Source organism: Dunckerocampus dactyliophorus, chromosome 14 (genome assembly GCF_027744805.1).
Source record: "Dunckerocampus dactyliophorus isolate RoL2022-P2 chromosome 14, RoL_Ddac_1.1, whole genome shotgun sequence".
Classification (NCBI taxonomy): domain Eukaryota; kingdom Metazoa; phylum Chordata; class Actinopteri; order Syngnathiformes; family Syngnathidae; genus Dunckerocampus; species Dunckerocampus dactyliophorus.
Genome location: NC_072832.1, coordinates 23,508,117 through 23,526,180, shown reverse-complemented (window position 1 = coordinate 23,526,180; position 18,064 = coordinate 23,508,117). Strand labels below are relative to the sequence as shown.

Genomic DNA, 18,064 nt, shown 5'->3' with positions numbered 1-18,064 from the left:
TCTCATATTCTCCTTACAACTGCATTATATTGATAATTCTGCAGTGCGGGCTTGAGCTCTATCACATCTGTACTAGTGACAAGCCAGGGCAGGCACTCTTGCTCAATCACCCACTCATACGTCTAAAGCAGGCAGGGGTCGTGGAAAAACATGCAAGGGTGTGCGTTGCCCAAACTCACACAACACTAGACTAATGTATCCAGCCCTGTGTACGCCGCACTAAGCCTTAATTGCGGTGTGCTGCAGTGTGTGAGCTCAAGGAGCAGATTTATATGGAGCGTGGTGGTCTCCCATCCTGTGGAGGGAAGTTGACAAAAGAGCAGCGATTCTCTCCTTTTAAGGCAGCATTCCTCCTGAGTGCAGCCATGAGGCGGACAATGCTTCTTGTTCAAGGACTCTACAAGTCTCAACTTAACCACAATGTGCTCACTGCTTTAGGAAAACATCATATGACCCTTATCAAGCTTTCCTCAGGTGAATTTAGTAGGCTTTTAGTGCGGCCTCATGGTTATTATGCTTGGTCCAATTCAGAGGTTCAGAGAAGAAAAATGTTGGAAAGTAACTAATCACATTACCCTATCATAAAACAAACCAATGGGTGGATACAAGGGTCGTTTCAGAAAACAGTCAAACCTCAGTTTTCGTATGATACGTTTTTCGTCTATAACAGGGGTGCTCATGCTTTTTCAGCCTGCAAGCTACTTTTCTAATGAACAAGTCCCAAACATCTACGTCCTACTATAAATATAGAAAATATATATATTTACTATATTTATAAATATGAGTATTTATGGATGTTGTACATGTATATCAGGGGTGCATGCACTTTTTCAGCATGCAAGTTACAAGTCGACATGATCTACTGTACCTCTTACTACAAAACATACAACATATACAGTATATTAAATCTAACCGCTAAACTTTGAAACTATACTAAATACTAATGATTAGTGCATTCACAGTTTCAATCAAAGTATCAAAGTAGTTGATATTATTCAATAATTCGCAATTCAATTCAATGTGTCAATAAAGATAATTACACCTAATTCCTCAGTGCCGCTAATATGTCAGTAGCTACGTAGCTACGTAGCATTCATTAGACACCCAGTTAGCATTTGCTATCAAACATTACAGATATACAAAAAACGAAAATGATTATGCAAAAGACAATGCAGCCGAAGTCAAGGCAACATATTAAAAAGGTTTCACCAATGGACACATTTTTAATTTCATCATGAAATAATAGTTTAAGAAGCGAACGTGTACAAAAACACGTATTTCTATAGTGGAGTTCAGGACAACAAGCAACACCATCAAACAATTCCCTTTTTTTCGACATAACTCGCCACTACAAGTGAAGGGATATCTTACCGCTGACTTAGTTTATCCATAATCTGAATAAAGATGAAAGTTGCAACAGCGAATCAGGAGGGGAGCTTAATGTCAGCTGACTGATGTCATATGACACCTACAAAGTGACGTTTATGCGATCAACTGGTAGCTCGCGATTGACGTAATGGGCACCCCGGTCTATAATGTTGCCATGTTTGACCTCTGACCGCTGTATCGTTCGAGTGCCCAAACAAAGCACCCTATTGCTGACTCACTAACTGTGCATTGTTTTTTTTTTCGTCTTGGGGCCAAAAAAAGTTGAGAACAAAGGTGAGAAACACGACTGAATCCAAGCCAGGATGTACAGGAAGTCTGCATCGACATTAGCTCCATCCAGTCAACGCATTGTTTTTTACATGCAAAATTATAAATTAGGGGTGCATGATAGATAATTATCAGACCGAATTATGACGTCATACCGATAAATCCTATAACATTAAAAATAGCTCAGATAACGGATCGTTTAAAAAAATGCTCCAATGAAGCGAGATTACCCTTAGTTACCCTAAACAAATCAAGCGCTCTTTTTTTCTTCTGCCTGTCACGTTAACATCCCCTGAGGTCGCTTGTAAACAAACATTCACTTTGCATGCTAGTTGTACCACGAGGGGAAAGGAACCCCCATTGAGCACACAACAGACCTTATCAGCCACCTGAAACGCTAGGGCCGCCGTGTTTGAAAAAGCGCAAAAGGTTTGTCAGCGACGTCCGTGGCGTCATACCAGCTGCTCAGAGCGTGTGCCTGAATACAGTGCACCTTTCTGGGCCACACCAGGTGACTCTATACTCGACATTTATTCACTTCCTGTATTTCATATGGGGGCTGCACGGTGGCCGAGTGGTTAGCAACTGGCTGGCAACCAGTCCAGGGTGTACCCCGCCTCTCGCCCAAAGTCAGCTGGGATAGGCTCCAGCATACCTCCGTGATCCTAATGAGCATAAGCGGCATAGAAGAGGAATGGATGGATTATTTTTGTTTTAGTTACGTTCAAGGATAATCTATTGTTATCAAACCATCTTTTTAGTACGGCCATTTCATCTGTGGCTTTATTAATTAGCTCTTGTGTGCTTTCCCCAGAACAAAGAGCAGTAATATCATCTGCAAATAATACTAACTTTAAGTCTTTCATCACTTTACAGATGTCATTAAGATACAAATTCAACAGTTTTGGTCCCAGTATTGACCCCTGGGGTACTCCACAAGTAATATTTAAACTTGCAGATGTGTATTCTCCTCGCTTCACATATTGCTTCCTGTTAGCTAGGTAGCTTTTGACCCAATTATTTCCTGTGAGAAAAATTGCCTCGGTTTTGGTACGTTTCAGTTTTACCTTTTGAAACAGATTAATAACAAAAACCGAGGTTCCATTGCATTAATGTATCTACAGTATCATTGACAGTACAATCCCTCGTTCATCGCAGTTGATTGGCTCCAGACCCCACCGTGATTGGTCAATTTCCGCAAAGTAGAAATTCTTATTTAGAAATCAAATATTTGTATAAAAACTCTGTTTACGATCTTCTAAATGCAGTTTTTTAATGTTATTAGAGCCCTCTAGACGTACAGTAACACCCCTACAGTCACCTTTACACTCCTATTATCCAATATAGTAGACATAGTAAAGAAAATAAGCCACTTAAGAAATAAATAAGCCTTGTGCTTGTGTGTGTTGCTGTAAATGTGTTCCGGTGGCATTGGGGGTTCAGTGTTGAGTTTTAGCTTGGCGTGGGTTACTTACGTAATAATAAAAGTTTCATTTAAAAACTGCATTCATTTTGTGTTCGGTTGTGTCGTCATTGACTAATATTTGAATTTGTTTGATGATCTGAAACATTTAAGTGTGACAAACATGCAAAAAATAAGAAATCGGGAAGGGGGCAAACACTTTTTCACACCACTGTATGTATCTCCAACTCACAAACACGTCACTAGACGACCGGGAGTTGCGTTCACTCACATTCTGAAAATCACTACAACGTCTTTATTATGCGTGTATGTGTTGTCTAAAGGAACAGAAAGACAAAGAAAAACAGTAAGTGGATACTTTTATCTCTCACTAACATAACTTTTAATGCAGACGAACAATTTGCTAGCATTTACTGTAAGTATGTAAATTAAAAAAATGTAAATTCAGGTTATTAAATTCAACAACGATTAAAAAGAGTAGCATTAGGCAAATCGATTTTCAGAGACGTGTGGTATCTTTTAGCTTGATTTAAATTTCCAGTTCATTTGGAGCTGTTCATACAAACAAATATACTGTATGTTATTGTGCCCTGTCATTTATCTTTCTCTTCATAAAATACAGCAAAAATTGGCATATTTCAAAAATAGTGGTATATCATGATTCATTAATTTGAAAACTGTGATTAATTTTATACAAATTTGTCATCGCTTGACAGCCCTACTAATAATAAGCCGTATTCAACCACGAATCAGCGATGATTCATTAATGAATGTAGTTTTGAAAACGTGAAGCTGCCAAATTCGAAGAAGTGGCGAGGGATTACTGTACCGGTGTTCCCAGGAGGCCGTGATTTACTTTTACTTTCAACGTCTGTTAAAACGTCAGTGAGTTTTTCTTTTCATGAATGCAAATTAAAAAAAAAAAACGATTGGTTGATTTGAATTTCATTTTGAAATACGGAAAATAAAACCAAAATTCAAAGCATCGTTTGTCTTTGGTGTCAAAAAGCAGCAACTACGTCTCAACTAACTGCAAGTAACTACAAGAAAAAACAGACCATCGATGTTTTTTCGAACACAGCACGCAAATGATTACTGCATGGTATTTTTTACATGTGGGTTCAGTTCAAGCAGACAGCAGGGCTATCCTACATGCAAGCTTTCCTTATCCCTTCACAATAAAAGCACGCCAGGAAACTTGGTTACACCACACCTGTGTGCCTGTGGTTTTGGAGGCTAAACTGTCTTTGGAGCCTGACTGAAACGTTTTTTTGACACAAAAATCAATTATGACAAAACGAGGCCTGACATATACAGAAATATACCGCAAAGGCACTCTTCTGTTGTAGAGCCGTGATTCCTATAACTGCTTTTTCCGTCGCAAGGTACAGCACCACCTACGGGTCAGTCTGCAGCATTTAACGTATTTGTCTTTTCTGTGCATTCAAAAGATATGAAAACAGCTGAAAAGAGGCAACTAATTAATGAACGTAACGGGACACACCTATTCCAATATGTAGCGTTACCTTTTGGTAGTGGCCTGAGGCATTGTGAGCGAGTGTGTGGTGAAGCTAGCCGCCTGCCGGCTAGTAGCTAGCCGGTATGGTGTGGCGAGGTGTCACTACGCCAGTAACGTAGTTCTTCGGCGTGACTATGTTAATAACAATAATAATAACAATGTCACTGTAGCTTGGTTAATATGCAGCTCACATTTTGTAAATGGAGGTTTTTTCAGAAGGCTTTAAAGGCAGAATAGGTGCGTCCCATTGCTGCCTTTTTTTTTTTTTTTTGCTGTTTTTATATCTTTAGATATTTGGAAGATCTTTATATCTTTAGATGATGATGGGCAAAATTTTGAAAAAAAGTGCACTTTTCCTTTAAATTGCAACTTCCGGTGTGCGGATGTGAAGAAATGCGTGTTTTTGGTCTTATGTTTCCTTTCTGTTGACTGGCGATTTTATTTGTTGTTATTGTTTTTTGACGCTGAAAAAGAAGAAGGCTTTGTATTTCAGTTTTATTTTTTGTATATTAAAATGAACTTCGAATAAACCAATCGTTTTTGTTTTTTAACACCCGTTTATGAAAAGAAAATTCTGTGACCAAAAGTTACACAGACTCAGCAGATTTCCTCTTTTTTACATTTAAAAAATATAATCGAATTTGTGCAAATGTCCTAGCTGCCAGTCCCATACTTGTCTTTGCCGATTGTCTCGTAGTCTTTCACAACCACGTCGATGAATGAAGACCCATCCAAGGCAGAACCCTTCAGATCAAATTCCAGCACCTACAACAATTTAAATGATTTTTAAAAGACGCACATGACTTGCTCTCACAACACAGGAGTCATCATTTCCTAGATGTATGTACTGTATGTCACACAACTGCACTCACTTCATTCCATGTGGGATTTAGCTCACTGTCAACAGCTTTGGTTTTCTTCTTTTCACCTGAAATCACAAAGGTAGCCTCGTTTCCAAGAAGCAGCGTTATGTCATGGAAAAAGACTAAGCTTGCATTAGCTTGCATGTAGCATTAATAATGTGAAATGTGAAAAATAATTGTTATTAAACGCCATTATGGTCATATGATGTACTTTAAACTCAAGCAAAAGCGGAAGAAAAAAACATTAAAGGCAAGAGTACAAAAAATACAATAATAAAATTACAAAATGAGTGTCAAAAGTCTCCTTAAAGCACTTTCCACAGGCTAAGTAATAAGTCATTTGAACGCATCTCACCTCTGAACACAACAGCTGCAATTGGATCAGGGTTTCCGAGTTTCTTTTTGGGGATGCCACACGCAGATTCGACAACTACCCGTAACATTTTGGTAATGAATAAGTCCAAATGTATTGTCAGAGGAGAGTCAGAGGGAACTGAAATGAACAACGGCGAGGAGGAGGAGAAGAAGGAGGAGAGTGGCATACGTGAGTCACAACAGGCTGACTCAGGTGACTTCCCGAGCAACCAAGACACGTTTAAATATCAACAATGCCTCATATGCATTTCATTAATCGCCACCTTTTGTTTTACACGTGTTCCCGACGACCATGGTGAGCATTAGGAATATTAGAAAATGGATGGATGACTGAAGTTTGACGCTTCAGCTGAGCGTCTCCGGATGACAATTGTGCAGCAGCGCTTCCCAGTGGTGGCAAACAATAGCGAACCCCTTCCCGTGCTGTGGGAAATGATAGCTTTCCCGATGCTCGCCACAAAGCACAGAGAAGACACGGGGCTGTATTTCAAAATTCTAATCGCAGTGTTAATCGGATGTAAAACTGTCACTGAAAGAAAAACTGTGGTTTTAATATTCATGGGTGAAATCCAGCGGATCACTCGTGTACAACTAATTATTTGATTGTCCTCAAAGGCGTCCCCAGTTTGATTGAAACGGTCGCGGTGTTAATACATTGTGGTTTGAAGTCTTTTATCATTAACTCAATACAGTTGATGTCTTTGCTTTTAGCACAATACCCCGTGATCCAATTCGTTAGGTAACCGATTGTTTCTTTGCTTTTTCAGGGCAAGTACAAACTGAAGTTTGTGTGAACGTGTGAACGTTGTTGATGCTTAAGCTAGCTGCGTTAGCTGCTGTGGTTTTTCGTATTATACTCAATCTTTGTGATATTTTGTTTGTTTTCCTCTTCATCTTGACAAGTTTCAATTTGGTGTGAGGAAGAGAGATGTCATCCCAAAAGATAAATGCAGCACCTGGCAAGTCTAGTGCTAAGGTAAAAAGAAAAAAAACTCGATATGGTCACTAATATATAGCAGTGTGCATAAAAAACATACAAAATAATGTAATAATGTATATTGATTCTATTTGGTTTGTTTTTGTTATCCCACAATCAGTGGTGTAGTGATGTGTCGCATGCGAACGAATCGGCTGTAAGATCCGGCTCTTTGAAATGACGACAGGAGCCGTTTCTCGTCGTTGGGAGCCAACAGGCACCCTATGAGTTTTTTCCTCGTCTTTTTTCTGTTAAAGGCCAATGTCATTGGTCAAGATGTGGCGTCTGTGTCCACGGGGCGGGGTTAAACACGTTGTTAGAGCTGATTCATTTGTGAGAAATTTGCACATTTGACCTATTTTGACCTAATTTGTCTATTGAGATGGGTCTTTGTTGCTGTATTTTAGAATATAACATATTTCTGTAGCTGTTCATTGAGTTATAAATCCATTTCATTAATAAACATTTGATATCATATATTTTTTACATTAGTATTTTACACAATACACATAATTTGGTAATAATTTAAGACAACTAAAAAAATTGAGGAGCCACTTGGGAGCCGAAAGTGCCGACTGTTTTTAGTGAACTGAGCCAAAAGAACCGGCTCTCTAAAAAGAGCCGAAATTTCCATCACTACAGTGATGGTTCTAGCTGTGGGCCACATGCACTCACTGTTTTCCAAAGCCTCAGTAAAAAAGTAGCTATTGGCTGTCTGGGAAGACGACGTCATCTGCTTATTTGCATATGATGTAACATGCTGTAGGAAAAAAACACAACCTCGTAGGAGAGACAAAAAAGTGAATAAAAACACTTTAATTACGTTTAGAACTACAAATAAACTTTGTTAATTTAAAATTGGCCATCACTTCATCAAAATGAAATAATTTAAATGGCCTCTCAAAGTCTAGACAACGTTAATAATTACACCTGGACTTGCCTCCAGCCGCCACCTGTTATCTTGCAATTAGGGTGACTTATTGAAATTCATTCCACAACGTTACGTCATCAATTGTGACCTGACACACCGACAGGTAAGTGACCGAGCCCGAATGAGCCTTGAGTGTAATAAGGAGTCATTTAATGAAGATTAAGAAACATTTACATTTTAGCGCGATACTCTCACCCCCATGCTGCTCAGACGTGAGCAAACGAAACGTCCAACATCAGAGTTCGCTGCTGGGTCTAAAAAAGAGCGTAAATTACAACAGTAATTGCTCCAAAATAAAACATATTTCATTCTTAATATTATGTTCATTGTATCGCATTGAGACTCTTGGTCTGTGATGTAATGAATACACAGTATGGAATGCATATGATCGTATAATCTAACCGTACTTGGTGGCTAAAGGCTAACTGCTGTTCATTTGTTGTCTTGCCTGAAAGTTTTAATTGTGTAAATAGCGACGTGAATCAAATGCAATGTAAGTGGAGCGTGTGCACCTTCTACAGTTGAAAAAAACATTTGTAAACAACAGTTATGGGAGCGTGTGTTGAAGTTGAGGAAAGGAGGATGTAGTGAAGGATTTGTGCTGTGCAAAACAAAATTATTGTGTGTATTTGCTTGTCTATTATTGTCTATTATTATACAATATTAATGTCTTTTGTGGCAATGTGTAACCTAATATAGTTTTTTTTTTAATTGTGTAAAGAAAAACTAGTAGTGTGAATTTGGGGTGGGGGTGCACAGCATCGGTCCGCTCAGGGCGTCATTCAAGCCAGAACCGCCACTGCCCACAATCAATCGATTTGAGCAGTAAAGACACATGATGAGATTACTGCACAGAAGTAAACAGGCAAAGAGGCTGTGCTGCAGATAAATGCCCTGATTCAATCTTGTCTGTGAATTCATCAACAAGCCAATCAATGATGTCTTCTCTTTATGCTAACGGCAGCTGATGAGGATAGTTTTGAGGGTCAAATTTAGTGGACTTTGCACCTCCATTAGTCTCTTCGTCTCGTGTGCTCCTTCAAAAAAAAAAAAAAAAAATCAAGTGGTGCCACTTGGATGCCGCAGCTACATTTATCATGACCCATACCACAGGGCACCACCTGCAGAGCCGGCATGGCATCTGTAAAGCTGAACTTTAAAGGAAAAGTGCACTTTAAAAACAAAAAATTGCCCACAATCCTTATGTGAGACATGAACATACGTCTTTCTCTTTTCTGTGCATTCTAAAGATATAAAAACAGCACGTAATGGGATGCACCTATTTCGCCTAGAAAGCCATCTGAAAAAAACTAAATTTACATAATGTGAACTGCGTATTAACCAAGCTACAGCAACATTGTTATTATCATTGTTATTAACATTGTTACGCCCAAAAACTACGTTAATGGCGTAGTAACACCTCGCCACACCACACCGGCTAGCTACTAGCTGGCTGGCGACCAGCTTCACCACACACTCGCTCACAGTGCTTCAGGCCACTAGCGAAACATATTGGGGCTGCCGCCACTGCTGCTGTGTTTTTGTTTTTGAGTTTGGAAAAGTTAATGCTAGGTGTAGCCTTCCTTTCCATGTCAATGCACCCAGGAAGGAAGTTCCACTAATGCTTAAAATGACCAAAATACTGTAAGTATCACATGTTATCAGGAATGTGCCTGTTACTACATGCTCACAGCATGTACTGGATATAAAGCCATAAAACCTTGTTGGAGGTTTTTGGAGGTGTTTTAATCCAGGGGGAATAGGTATGTCTCATTACATGCATTAATGAGCTGCTTCTTGTTATCTGTTTTTATATCTTTAGAACGCACAGAAAAGAGAAAGATGTGTGTTAATGTCTCACATAAGGATTGTGGATGATTTCCAAATGATGAATTTAAAAGAAAGTGCAGTTTTCCTATTAATGGTTTATACTGCATTTGTATTTTAGTTCATTAGCCATTTTTATGCTAACTATGAAATAATGCTAAGCCTAATGTGTCACCTACCAGTTATCACCACTAGATGGCACTGTTTTGCTTCCCCAAATGACCATACTGTGTCGCTGTGCTGGTTTTATTGCTTTAATAGGAGAGTGCTTCCAATGAGCAGGCATCCTCCAGTCATGCAGCAGAGCTCCAAAACAAACTCGATAAGGTCGGTACCTCTTTGCAAGAATTCACTTCTTTCAATTTCACTCTTACCGCTCTGTTTTCTCATCTTTTTGCGTGTTAGTTGAGTGCAGATTGTTTTTTTGGTGTTATGTGCTTCACTTCCCCAACCAAGGCCTTGGCCAGGAACCAGCAATGGCATGCTTATGACCAGCACAGAGAGGCCTACATGAGGGCAGTGGTGGACATGATGTGGGTGGAGAAAAAGCTGGATGAGATCGCTCAGGCCGAGCGAAAGCAACACAATAAGGACCTTTCAGAGGGTAAGACACAGGCAGTGTGTCACCAAACCGCACGACAACAACAAGATTTGTGAGACCACGTTGTTTTGTTTCCTTGCCGGCCACAGAGGACACCATCAGCGACATGATAGATGACTTTGAAGTCTCCCTGGAGATAGATCAACACAAGCTGGCGCAACTGCAGCAGCAGCTTGACACGGCCCGCGAGGACCTTGCACGGGCCAATGAAAGGTGTTAAAGAGTAAAAGCCGTGGAGTCATCAGTGCACAGTCAACATGTGCTACAAACTAACATACAGGTGCGAGGAAAAGGAGAGGGAGGTGAGCGAGCTCAAGCAGCAGCTTGAACGTCATCACCTCTGCCGCGAGGAGAGCAAGCAGCTGATGGACGACGTAAGGGAGCTGCACAGCAAAGTGGAGGAGGAGCGGCGTCAGAAAGACAAACTAGAGATGAAGGTGCTGCAGAGCCACACGCCAACCTCGGATTTAGTCACAATTTTCCTGTAGGAAAAAATACAATTGAAATTTGGGCTGAAACGAACCATTATTTTCTTAAGTGGATTCATCAGAAGCTTGTTGTTTTGATTAATAGAGTACCCGGTTAGGCCCTAGACCAGGGGTGTCCAAAGTGCGGCCCACGGATGTGTTGCTTTTTTTTTTTTGGCCCGCAGCACATTTTAAATATTTATAACCAAAGGAAAAGTACAACACAAAAGGTGAAACTAAGGGCGCTGTACACACGGAAAAATAGCTGCAGCAAGAACTATACACAAACCAAAAATCGATGCTGACAAAAATACTCGCAGGAAAAACAAAGAACCAAAGACACCTGCTGAAAACCAAGCAGTACCGACACTACGTGTAACAAAAAATCATTGCTGCTATAATGCAAGCAGGAAAATACTCGTACGCACGACAAAGAAGGTAAACCAGAAAGCGAGGATACGAGGCAAACAATGGAAACAAGGACAGGAATCAGGGGTGAATGGAGAGACAATCTGGCAACAAGTAGGTAGCAAGGCAGGGTATAAAGAGCCCAGAGGCTGATTGCAAACAGGTGTGCATGTGCTGCAACATATGACAATTACTGAAGGTGGCGACAGAGCAGCACCCTAGCTCATGACTCATTTCACGAGAATAATATAATATAAGGAAAAACAACGTTTTAGTTGTTAGTGAAATATTAAAGAAAGATGTTTTTTTTGGAAGTCATAATATTCACAAAAACTGAAAAAACAACAAATAAAGTTGTTATTGTTGGAAAATTAGGTTTCGGAATGAGTTCACAATGTTACAACAATCAAGTCAAAATAATATGGGAATAAAGTCATAATTGCTAGAAGAAAACTTACTAGAAGTAAGTTGATATACTTGAGGAAAAAACAGCTGTGATTTTATGAGAATAAAGTTGTAATAATATGAGGAAAAACAATGTCATTGTGGTAGCATAGCAGTGAAATATTAAACAAAAAATATGCTTGTTTGCTTTTTAAATTGTAATATGAGAAACAAACAAAACAACATAAGTTGTAATTTTTGGAAAATTAGTTTGGGGGAAAAAGGTATAATACTTTGGGAATAAAGTCATTATTGTCAGGATTGGTTGGAGCTGTCGGAAGCTTGACCCCCAGTGTGCAGAGACGAGGCGATGGAGTGCAAAAAATAAAGGCTCTTTTAATAATGTAAAACTGGAGCAAACAAAAGGCGACAGGGAAAGGCTCTGTGACACAAAATGCAGGTAGTCCAGGTAAGTAAGTAGTTCAAGTGACAGCACTGATTAGGAGACAAGAGTAACGAGTCACAAAGACAATGGCAATGAACCAGCGCTGTACATTAGACGGCGCTGGCCTTTTAACCGCCGCTAATGTTGATTCGAGCCAGCTGCGCTACATCCAGGAGTGAATTGGCTGCCTCTTCCTCCCCGCAGGAAGTACAGCCCGCCAAAATAAGAGCGCAGGACAGGAAGCACTCGCTCCCGTCCTGCGAAACGTGACAATTATATTACCAACCAAACAAAATTTACGAAGTTTATTTAAGAGGAAAGTTGGAATGTTTGGAAAACTAAAAAAAAAAAAACTGTTGGCCCTTGCTGGAAAATGTTTGGACACCCCTGCTATATTGGGTGATAGGAATGTAAAGGTGACTGTAAGCAGGGGCGGATCTAGCTTTTTTGAAAAGGGGGTGTGTGGCTGAGGCCGTACACCGAGGCGCTGGAAAGGGAGCGGGGGCCTGAGGGCCCTCCCCCAGAAACATTTTTAAAATTAGACCTCATTTCCTGCAATCTGGTTATACCTGAGGCCAATTTTATGTCCTTAATTTCAAGAGTTTGTTGTTATTTTTATCCTTGGAATATATCGTTCAAGCCAAAACATTCTATTTATAAAATTACTGGTGTTGCAATTTTACGAGAATAAACTCGTAACATTATGAGGAAAAATAATATAATTTTAGTAACATAGAGTTGAAATATTTAAAAAACTTTTTTTTTGTAACATTTAACATTAGGTTCTAAAAATAGCATGGGAATAAAGTCAAAATGTTACGCAAAGAAAAAAAATGGAATGGGAAAAAAAGAGCAAAGACCGAAGTTCCTACTAATAATACACTTTTTCACCAATATCACAAAGCTGAGATGCATTGTTTCTTGAAATATAACTATAATTAAAAAGCAGATCTATATACAAAATATCAAAGTGGCAAAGTGTCCTCCTAGGAAAAGGTTTTGGCACCCCTGCCTGAGACGGATCAAATCAATATGAAGCAAACACCAAGAGTTTTGTGGTTTGGCCCGCAACATATCAATTAATTGGTTAACCGAGTAATCACTGGTTAATTGTTGCATCTCAAATCGAAATAATCAGTTTAGTATTGCCATGTCTTTATTATTTTATTATCTTGGATTATTATTTGTTTTTATCATTTTATTTTTAGTCAAATTTAGCCTCTAATAAGTGTAAAAAGAAAGTAGCAGCTGTATAACAAACGTAAAACAAAACTACTCACCCGTTGTTGACGTAGGCGGCGTAGCGTTTAAGGAAGTGGAAAAAGACGCTGCTGTAGACCCGAGAGTCAACTTTATGCATCACGCTTTGAAGCATCTTTAACTGTCATGCAAGTGTAAAAATAAGTTAGTGGCTGTATAATACAATGTAAAAAAAAACAAACAAATCCGACTATTCCCCCTTTGATGGCGTAGTGTTGAAGGAAGTGGAAAGGGACGCTGCTGAAGACTTGTGAGTCAACTTCCTCATGGGGCACGCTTTTAAGTAGAGGTGCACAATAATTACGAACAAGGAATTATGACGTGCCAATAAAGCCGATAACATTAAAAATAGCTCCGATAACTGCTAATGAAAAAAATATAAAAAGCTCCAATGAGGAGTGATTACCCATACTGTGCAGGTGGGCAAGTCAAGCGCTCCTTTTTTTTTCTCCTGCCTTTGATATTATCGACCTGTTGTAACTTCCCCAGAGCTCACTTGTAAACAAACATTCACTTTCAGAGGAAGACATTTTGCGTGCTCGTTGTACCAAATGCTCCACGGTGAGGGGGATAAAAAACATTGCGCACATAAAAAACCTGATCAGCCGCCTGAAAGGCAAGCATCGCTACCACGCCTGGGGTTTGTTGTGCTGCGATCTTTGAAAAACGCAAAAGGTTTGCCAGAGACCTCAGTGGCATCACACCAGCTCGGAGCATGTGCCCAAATATAGTGCACCTTGCTGGGTCATGCCAGGTGGCTCCTCCAGCTCCATACTCTGGTTCTCCTGATAGTAGTGATGTCATGATATTTGATTAGGACAAATCAACAGGTACAGTTGGTCAAGTCCTAATTTGTTCGAGCCCTTACCTCCAGGTGTGCACAAAGTTAAACATACATTTAAAAAAGTAGATAAAAGAAGTCATCTGTATCATATTGGTCTAGAGAAGCAGAAATCTGTATCGGTTTGAAAAAAAGATGTTGTGCACCTCTACTTTTAAGCATCTTTAACTGCCATACAGGTGTAAAAAGAAGTTAGCAGCTGTGTGTTAAACGTTAAAAACAATGGCTGGTGTTCTCACCATCGGCTGTGACGATGACCAAGTTGAGTTTCTTCACAGTGACACAAATCACACCTGACTTTGCGTTGGTTTCAGCCACGTTGTACTGAGCAGCCAGGACAGAGATGTATTGTACAACCAGTGTCGTATTAATGTTTGATCGTCATACTTTTTTCTTTGTTTGTCTTCACCGGTAAGGAGAATTGAAATGATAAGATGTAATTCATTCAATTTGTCATCATCGGCCTCACTCGTGCCATTTCTTGCTCTGTATGTTGTTGTGACTAATGCATGCTCATTTGCTTCTTGTCGTTGTCCCAGTCTTCTGTCCTTTGGAGGTTTATGGTAGACCGTTACCATGAAGACCAGGAGAAAATCCAAAACCTGGAGCAACAGGTAGGACACTCCCGAACGGGGTCGTCCCTGGCCAAATTAGAGCTTACTGTATCACGAACAGCGGCGCCGCCAGAAATTCTGGGCCCCCTATATGACATAATTGACCCATTAAAAGTTCTTTTTATACGATTTGACCTGTACAGTATAAATGAGAACATAAATAGCAAATGAACAGAATTTTGGTGGGGCTGGGATGGACTCCTTGTTGTATGTGTTAAAAGGCAGCAGCTGTACCATTACACCACCAGCGACTGACTGACTCTTTTTCCCCTTACTATGTGCTGTCAGTCATACTCGTCTCTTTTTTTGGCACCCGCCCCCTTGCACAAAATACCCCCACACCCCCCATGGCTCATAGGGCCCTATGCTTGGGCATGTTGTGACAGACGTGAACATTCAGAAGACTCACACGTGTATGTTTGTTTTTAGATCCGCATTTCCTCACAAGACCTTGACGATGAGGTGCAGGATTCTTCGTATTTGAAGAAACAGATGCACAGACTTTGCAACATAATGCAGAGAACCCTGGACAAGAAGGCTACTGAGGTGTGTGCCCGTCACTCAAAGGACTTGATGAGTTTGTAGTAGGACTGTCACAAGACCTCGGGTCACAGGATCTCGTGAGATTAAAACGAGACAAGATTTCTCATTCAGAAAAAAACTGTCTCGTGGGCACTCGGCCTGGGACGGTAATAAGTAAATCAATTTATCACATAATAAATGAAAATGAGCTGGATTATTTTGCCGGCCTCAATATATTGCCATGTGCTTGCATGTCTGTTTTCCTCGTCTCCTGCCTCCACACAGGCAGGAAGAGGGTTCACTCTGTGCTTTGGTTTCAGCACCGTGGCGTGTTTGTTCCATAGAACAACGGCATGAACGGAGTGAGCCTTTTTGTCAGTTGCACAGTCTCTTTGTCTCGGTGGGTGGAGGGGGTATATATTTGTTAGTGATATTTTTCTTAACAGTAATGTTAAAATCTTGTCTCGTGCAGCCAATCTGGTGTATTGTTGTGTCTTGCGACACTCCTAGTTTTTATATGAATCGACTGTAACTCGGGATGGACCCTGAAGGTGTTTTCACTTGTACTCAACATTTCTGATTGCTGTTTTTATCAGAGAAGGCAGCAGAAGGGGGGGTATGAGGCGGATGAGGAAACCAACGACATGATGCCATACCCGTCCTCCACACCCAAGAGTAGTGTGGCGGATGAAAGCTTCCTGAGCTGTCCTCTTTGCTGCCTCCCTTATCCAGTCAGTCAGCACGGAGAGCTGCTAAGTCACATGGAAGTCTGCCTGGACTGAGCACAACCTCAAGCTTCCTCAAATCTGCAGCTCTTCACGTTCATTTGACTCAGTTGTGTTCTGTTCTGGTGTTCAACTCTTCTGTTTTATTTCATTGAATTTTTCCTATTTACCCTCAAAAATAAAAAAAAGTGGATGGAAAGCCGTTGGTCCCCACGCTGTCTCATAAGAAGCTGAAAACATCTTGTGGAAGTTAATCCCCTTTCTGTACTATTTAAAGAGCAGAGATTAGTATTGCCAGCCACCAATATGGGAAATTAGACGCCTACACAGGTGGTGTACACATCATGTTCCTCATGATCCTTTACTTACTGTTAGCTATGTAGCCAATACAAAACAAGCATCTCCGAAATCCTGTTGGTTCCATTTGGTTTCCTTTTATTTCATGAAAATAAACATTTTTTCTTGATGAGTTTTTATTAGGAGAAATATGATCTCAGGGGAGAACTGAACTTAAAACATTTATACACGAGAACAACGCTAAAAACCCACAGCGTTTCAGTATGTGGAATAAAATTATGGAACGGATTGAGTAGAGAACTCAAACAAAGGAGTAAGAAGAGCGATTTTAAGAAACAATACAAGCAGTTGATGTTTGTAAAATACAAGGAAGAAGAGTCTTGAACTTTTCATGTTTATTTGTATTTATTTATTATTATATTGATTATTATGTATGATTATTATTTATTATTATTATGGAAAAACATTGACAATTATAGTACCACTTTTCTATGTATTCAAAAGATCACAGGAAATAAATGCATCCATCCATCCATTTTCGATGCCGCTTATCCTCATTAGGGTCACGGGTATGCTGGAGCCTACCCCAGCTGACTTCGGGCGAGAGGCGGGGTACACCCTGGACACCCTGGACTGGTCACCAGCCAATGGCAGGGCACATATAGACAACCATTCATACCTATGGACAATTTAGAGTCTCCAATTAACCTAGCATGCATGTTTTTAGACGTGGGAGGAAACCGGAGTACCTGGAGAAAACCCACACACGCACGGGGAGAACATGCAAACCCCACACAGATACCCAACGGACATCTGAACCCAGATATTCCCGATCTCCTGACTGTGTGGCCAACATGCTAACCACTCGGCTGCCGTGTGGCCCCCATATGAAGTACAGGAAGTGAATAAATGTACAGCAACAGATGGGAGGTAGGGTTTAATAAACTTTGCTTCTTCCTACTCCTTTTGGACATGTGGAACTGTGAATTGTATCATGTGATGTACTCCACTGTAACTTGTATGCATGTTCAAATAAAATGAAACCATTACCGTTAGCATGATGTAAAAACAAGCATGCAGGGGATGTAAATATGGCTTCATTCAATTAGAATTCACTGAGCTCTGATAAATGCTAATTTTAAAAAATGCTCCAATTAGGCGTGCGGGTGAGCAACTGGTAAGTTAACAGCCTGCCGTAACTTCCCCTGAGCTCACTATTACTATTACTATTACTATTACTAATTACTATTGCAACAACACATCATCAGTAGGGTAAAACTAAGCTGTCTCACGACAGTGTAAACCCAGCTCACGTTCCCTGAGGAAGACATTTAATTGTACCAAATGCTCCACGATGAGGGAAAAAAAAAACCATCAAGCACACAAAAAACCTTATCAGCCACCTGACACGCCAGCGCCGCAGCTTTTGGAAGGTGCAAAAGGTTTGCCAGAGACCTCCGTGGCGTCACACCGTGTGCTTGAATACATTCCACCTTACTGGGCCACGCCACGTGGCTCCTCCCGCTCTATACTGCGGTTCTCCTGAACTCCGTAGCGGCACACCGACTGCTCGGAGCACGTTTCCAAATCTATTGCACCTTGCTGGGCCACAGCAGGTGGCTCCTTCCGCTCTATACTCTGGTTCTCCTGATAGTAGTGATGTCAAGGTCAAGTTAATTTATAAATCACATTTTAAAACAGCCACTATTGCCCCAAAGTGCTGTGCATGAGTGACAAAACACTATGAAATAGAATATTAGAATAAATACAATCATTCAAATGTAAGAGGCTAAAATAAAGGCAAATGCTACTGAAGTAGCAGATCTAAGGTTCGGGATGAGAGCGTTCCAGAGTTTGGGGCCTGCTACTGCAAATGCTCTTTCACCTCTGATTTTCAGTGTAGACCCGGGACACCGACTAGACTAGTGGA

At 40.4% G+C, this 18,064-nt stretch overlaps 2 protein-coding genes across 6 annotated transcripts in view; one reads left to right on the top strand and one right to left on the bottom strand.

Moving 5' to 3' along the window:
- Nucleotides 1-6,141, bottom strand: part of myofl (myoferlin like) — a 56,765-nt gene extending 50,624 nt beyond the window's left edge. Inside the window, exons 1-4 of one of the 4 annotated variants that reach the window (XM_054798301.1) lie at nt 6,100-6,115; nt 5,817-5,954; nt 5,471-5,526; nt 5,272-5,363 (exon numbers count right to left, since the gene is read on the bottom strand). In XM_054798301.1, the coding sequence (XP_054654276.1) occupies nt 5,272-5,363; nt 5,471-5,526; nt 5,817-5,904 (236 nt within the window). In that variant the 5' untranslated portion in view covers nt 5,905-5,954; nt 6,100-6,115. Of the gene's footprint in view, nt 1-5,271; nt 5,364-5,470; nt 5,527-5,816 lie in introns of all 4 variants that reach the window. The other 3 variants (XR_008573601.1, XM_054798299.1, XM_054798302.1) reach the window with 3 other exon arrangements.
- A 36-nt stretch (nt 6,142-6,177) lies between these two features.
- On the top strand, nt 6,178-16,442 carry LOC129193734 (centrosomal protein of 55 kDa-like). Of its 2 annotated transcripts, XM_054798303.1 has the most exons (9): nt 6,178-6,575; nt 6,740-6,812; nt 9,832-9,897; nt 10,027-10,174; nt 10,261-10,384; nt 10,452-10,608; nt 14,516-14,590; nt 15,020-15,136; nt 15,709-16,442. In XM_054798303.1, the coding sequence occupies exons 2-9, from the start codon at nt 6,765-6,767 to the stop codon at nt 15,892-15,894; spliced, it is 921 nt and encodes a 306-aa protein (XP_054654278.1). In that variant the 5' UTR covers nt 6,178-6,575; nt 6,740-6,764; the 3' UTR covers nt 15,895-16,442. The 2 variants fall into 2 exon arrangements, with proteins under 2 accessions (XP_054654278.1, XP_054654279.1); XM_054798304.1 differs by lacking the exons at nt 6,178-6,575; nt 6,740-6,812 and adding an exon at nt 7,763-7,846.
- Nucleotides 16,443-18,064: the final 1,622 nt, after the last annotated feature.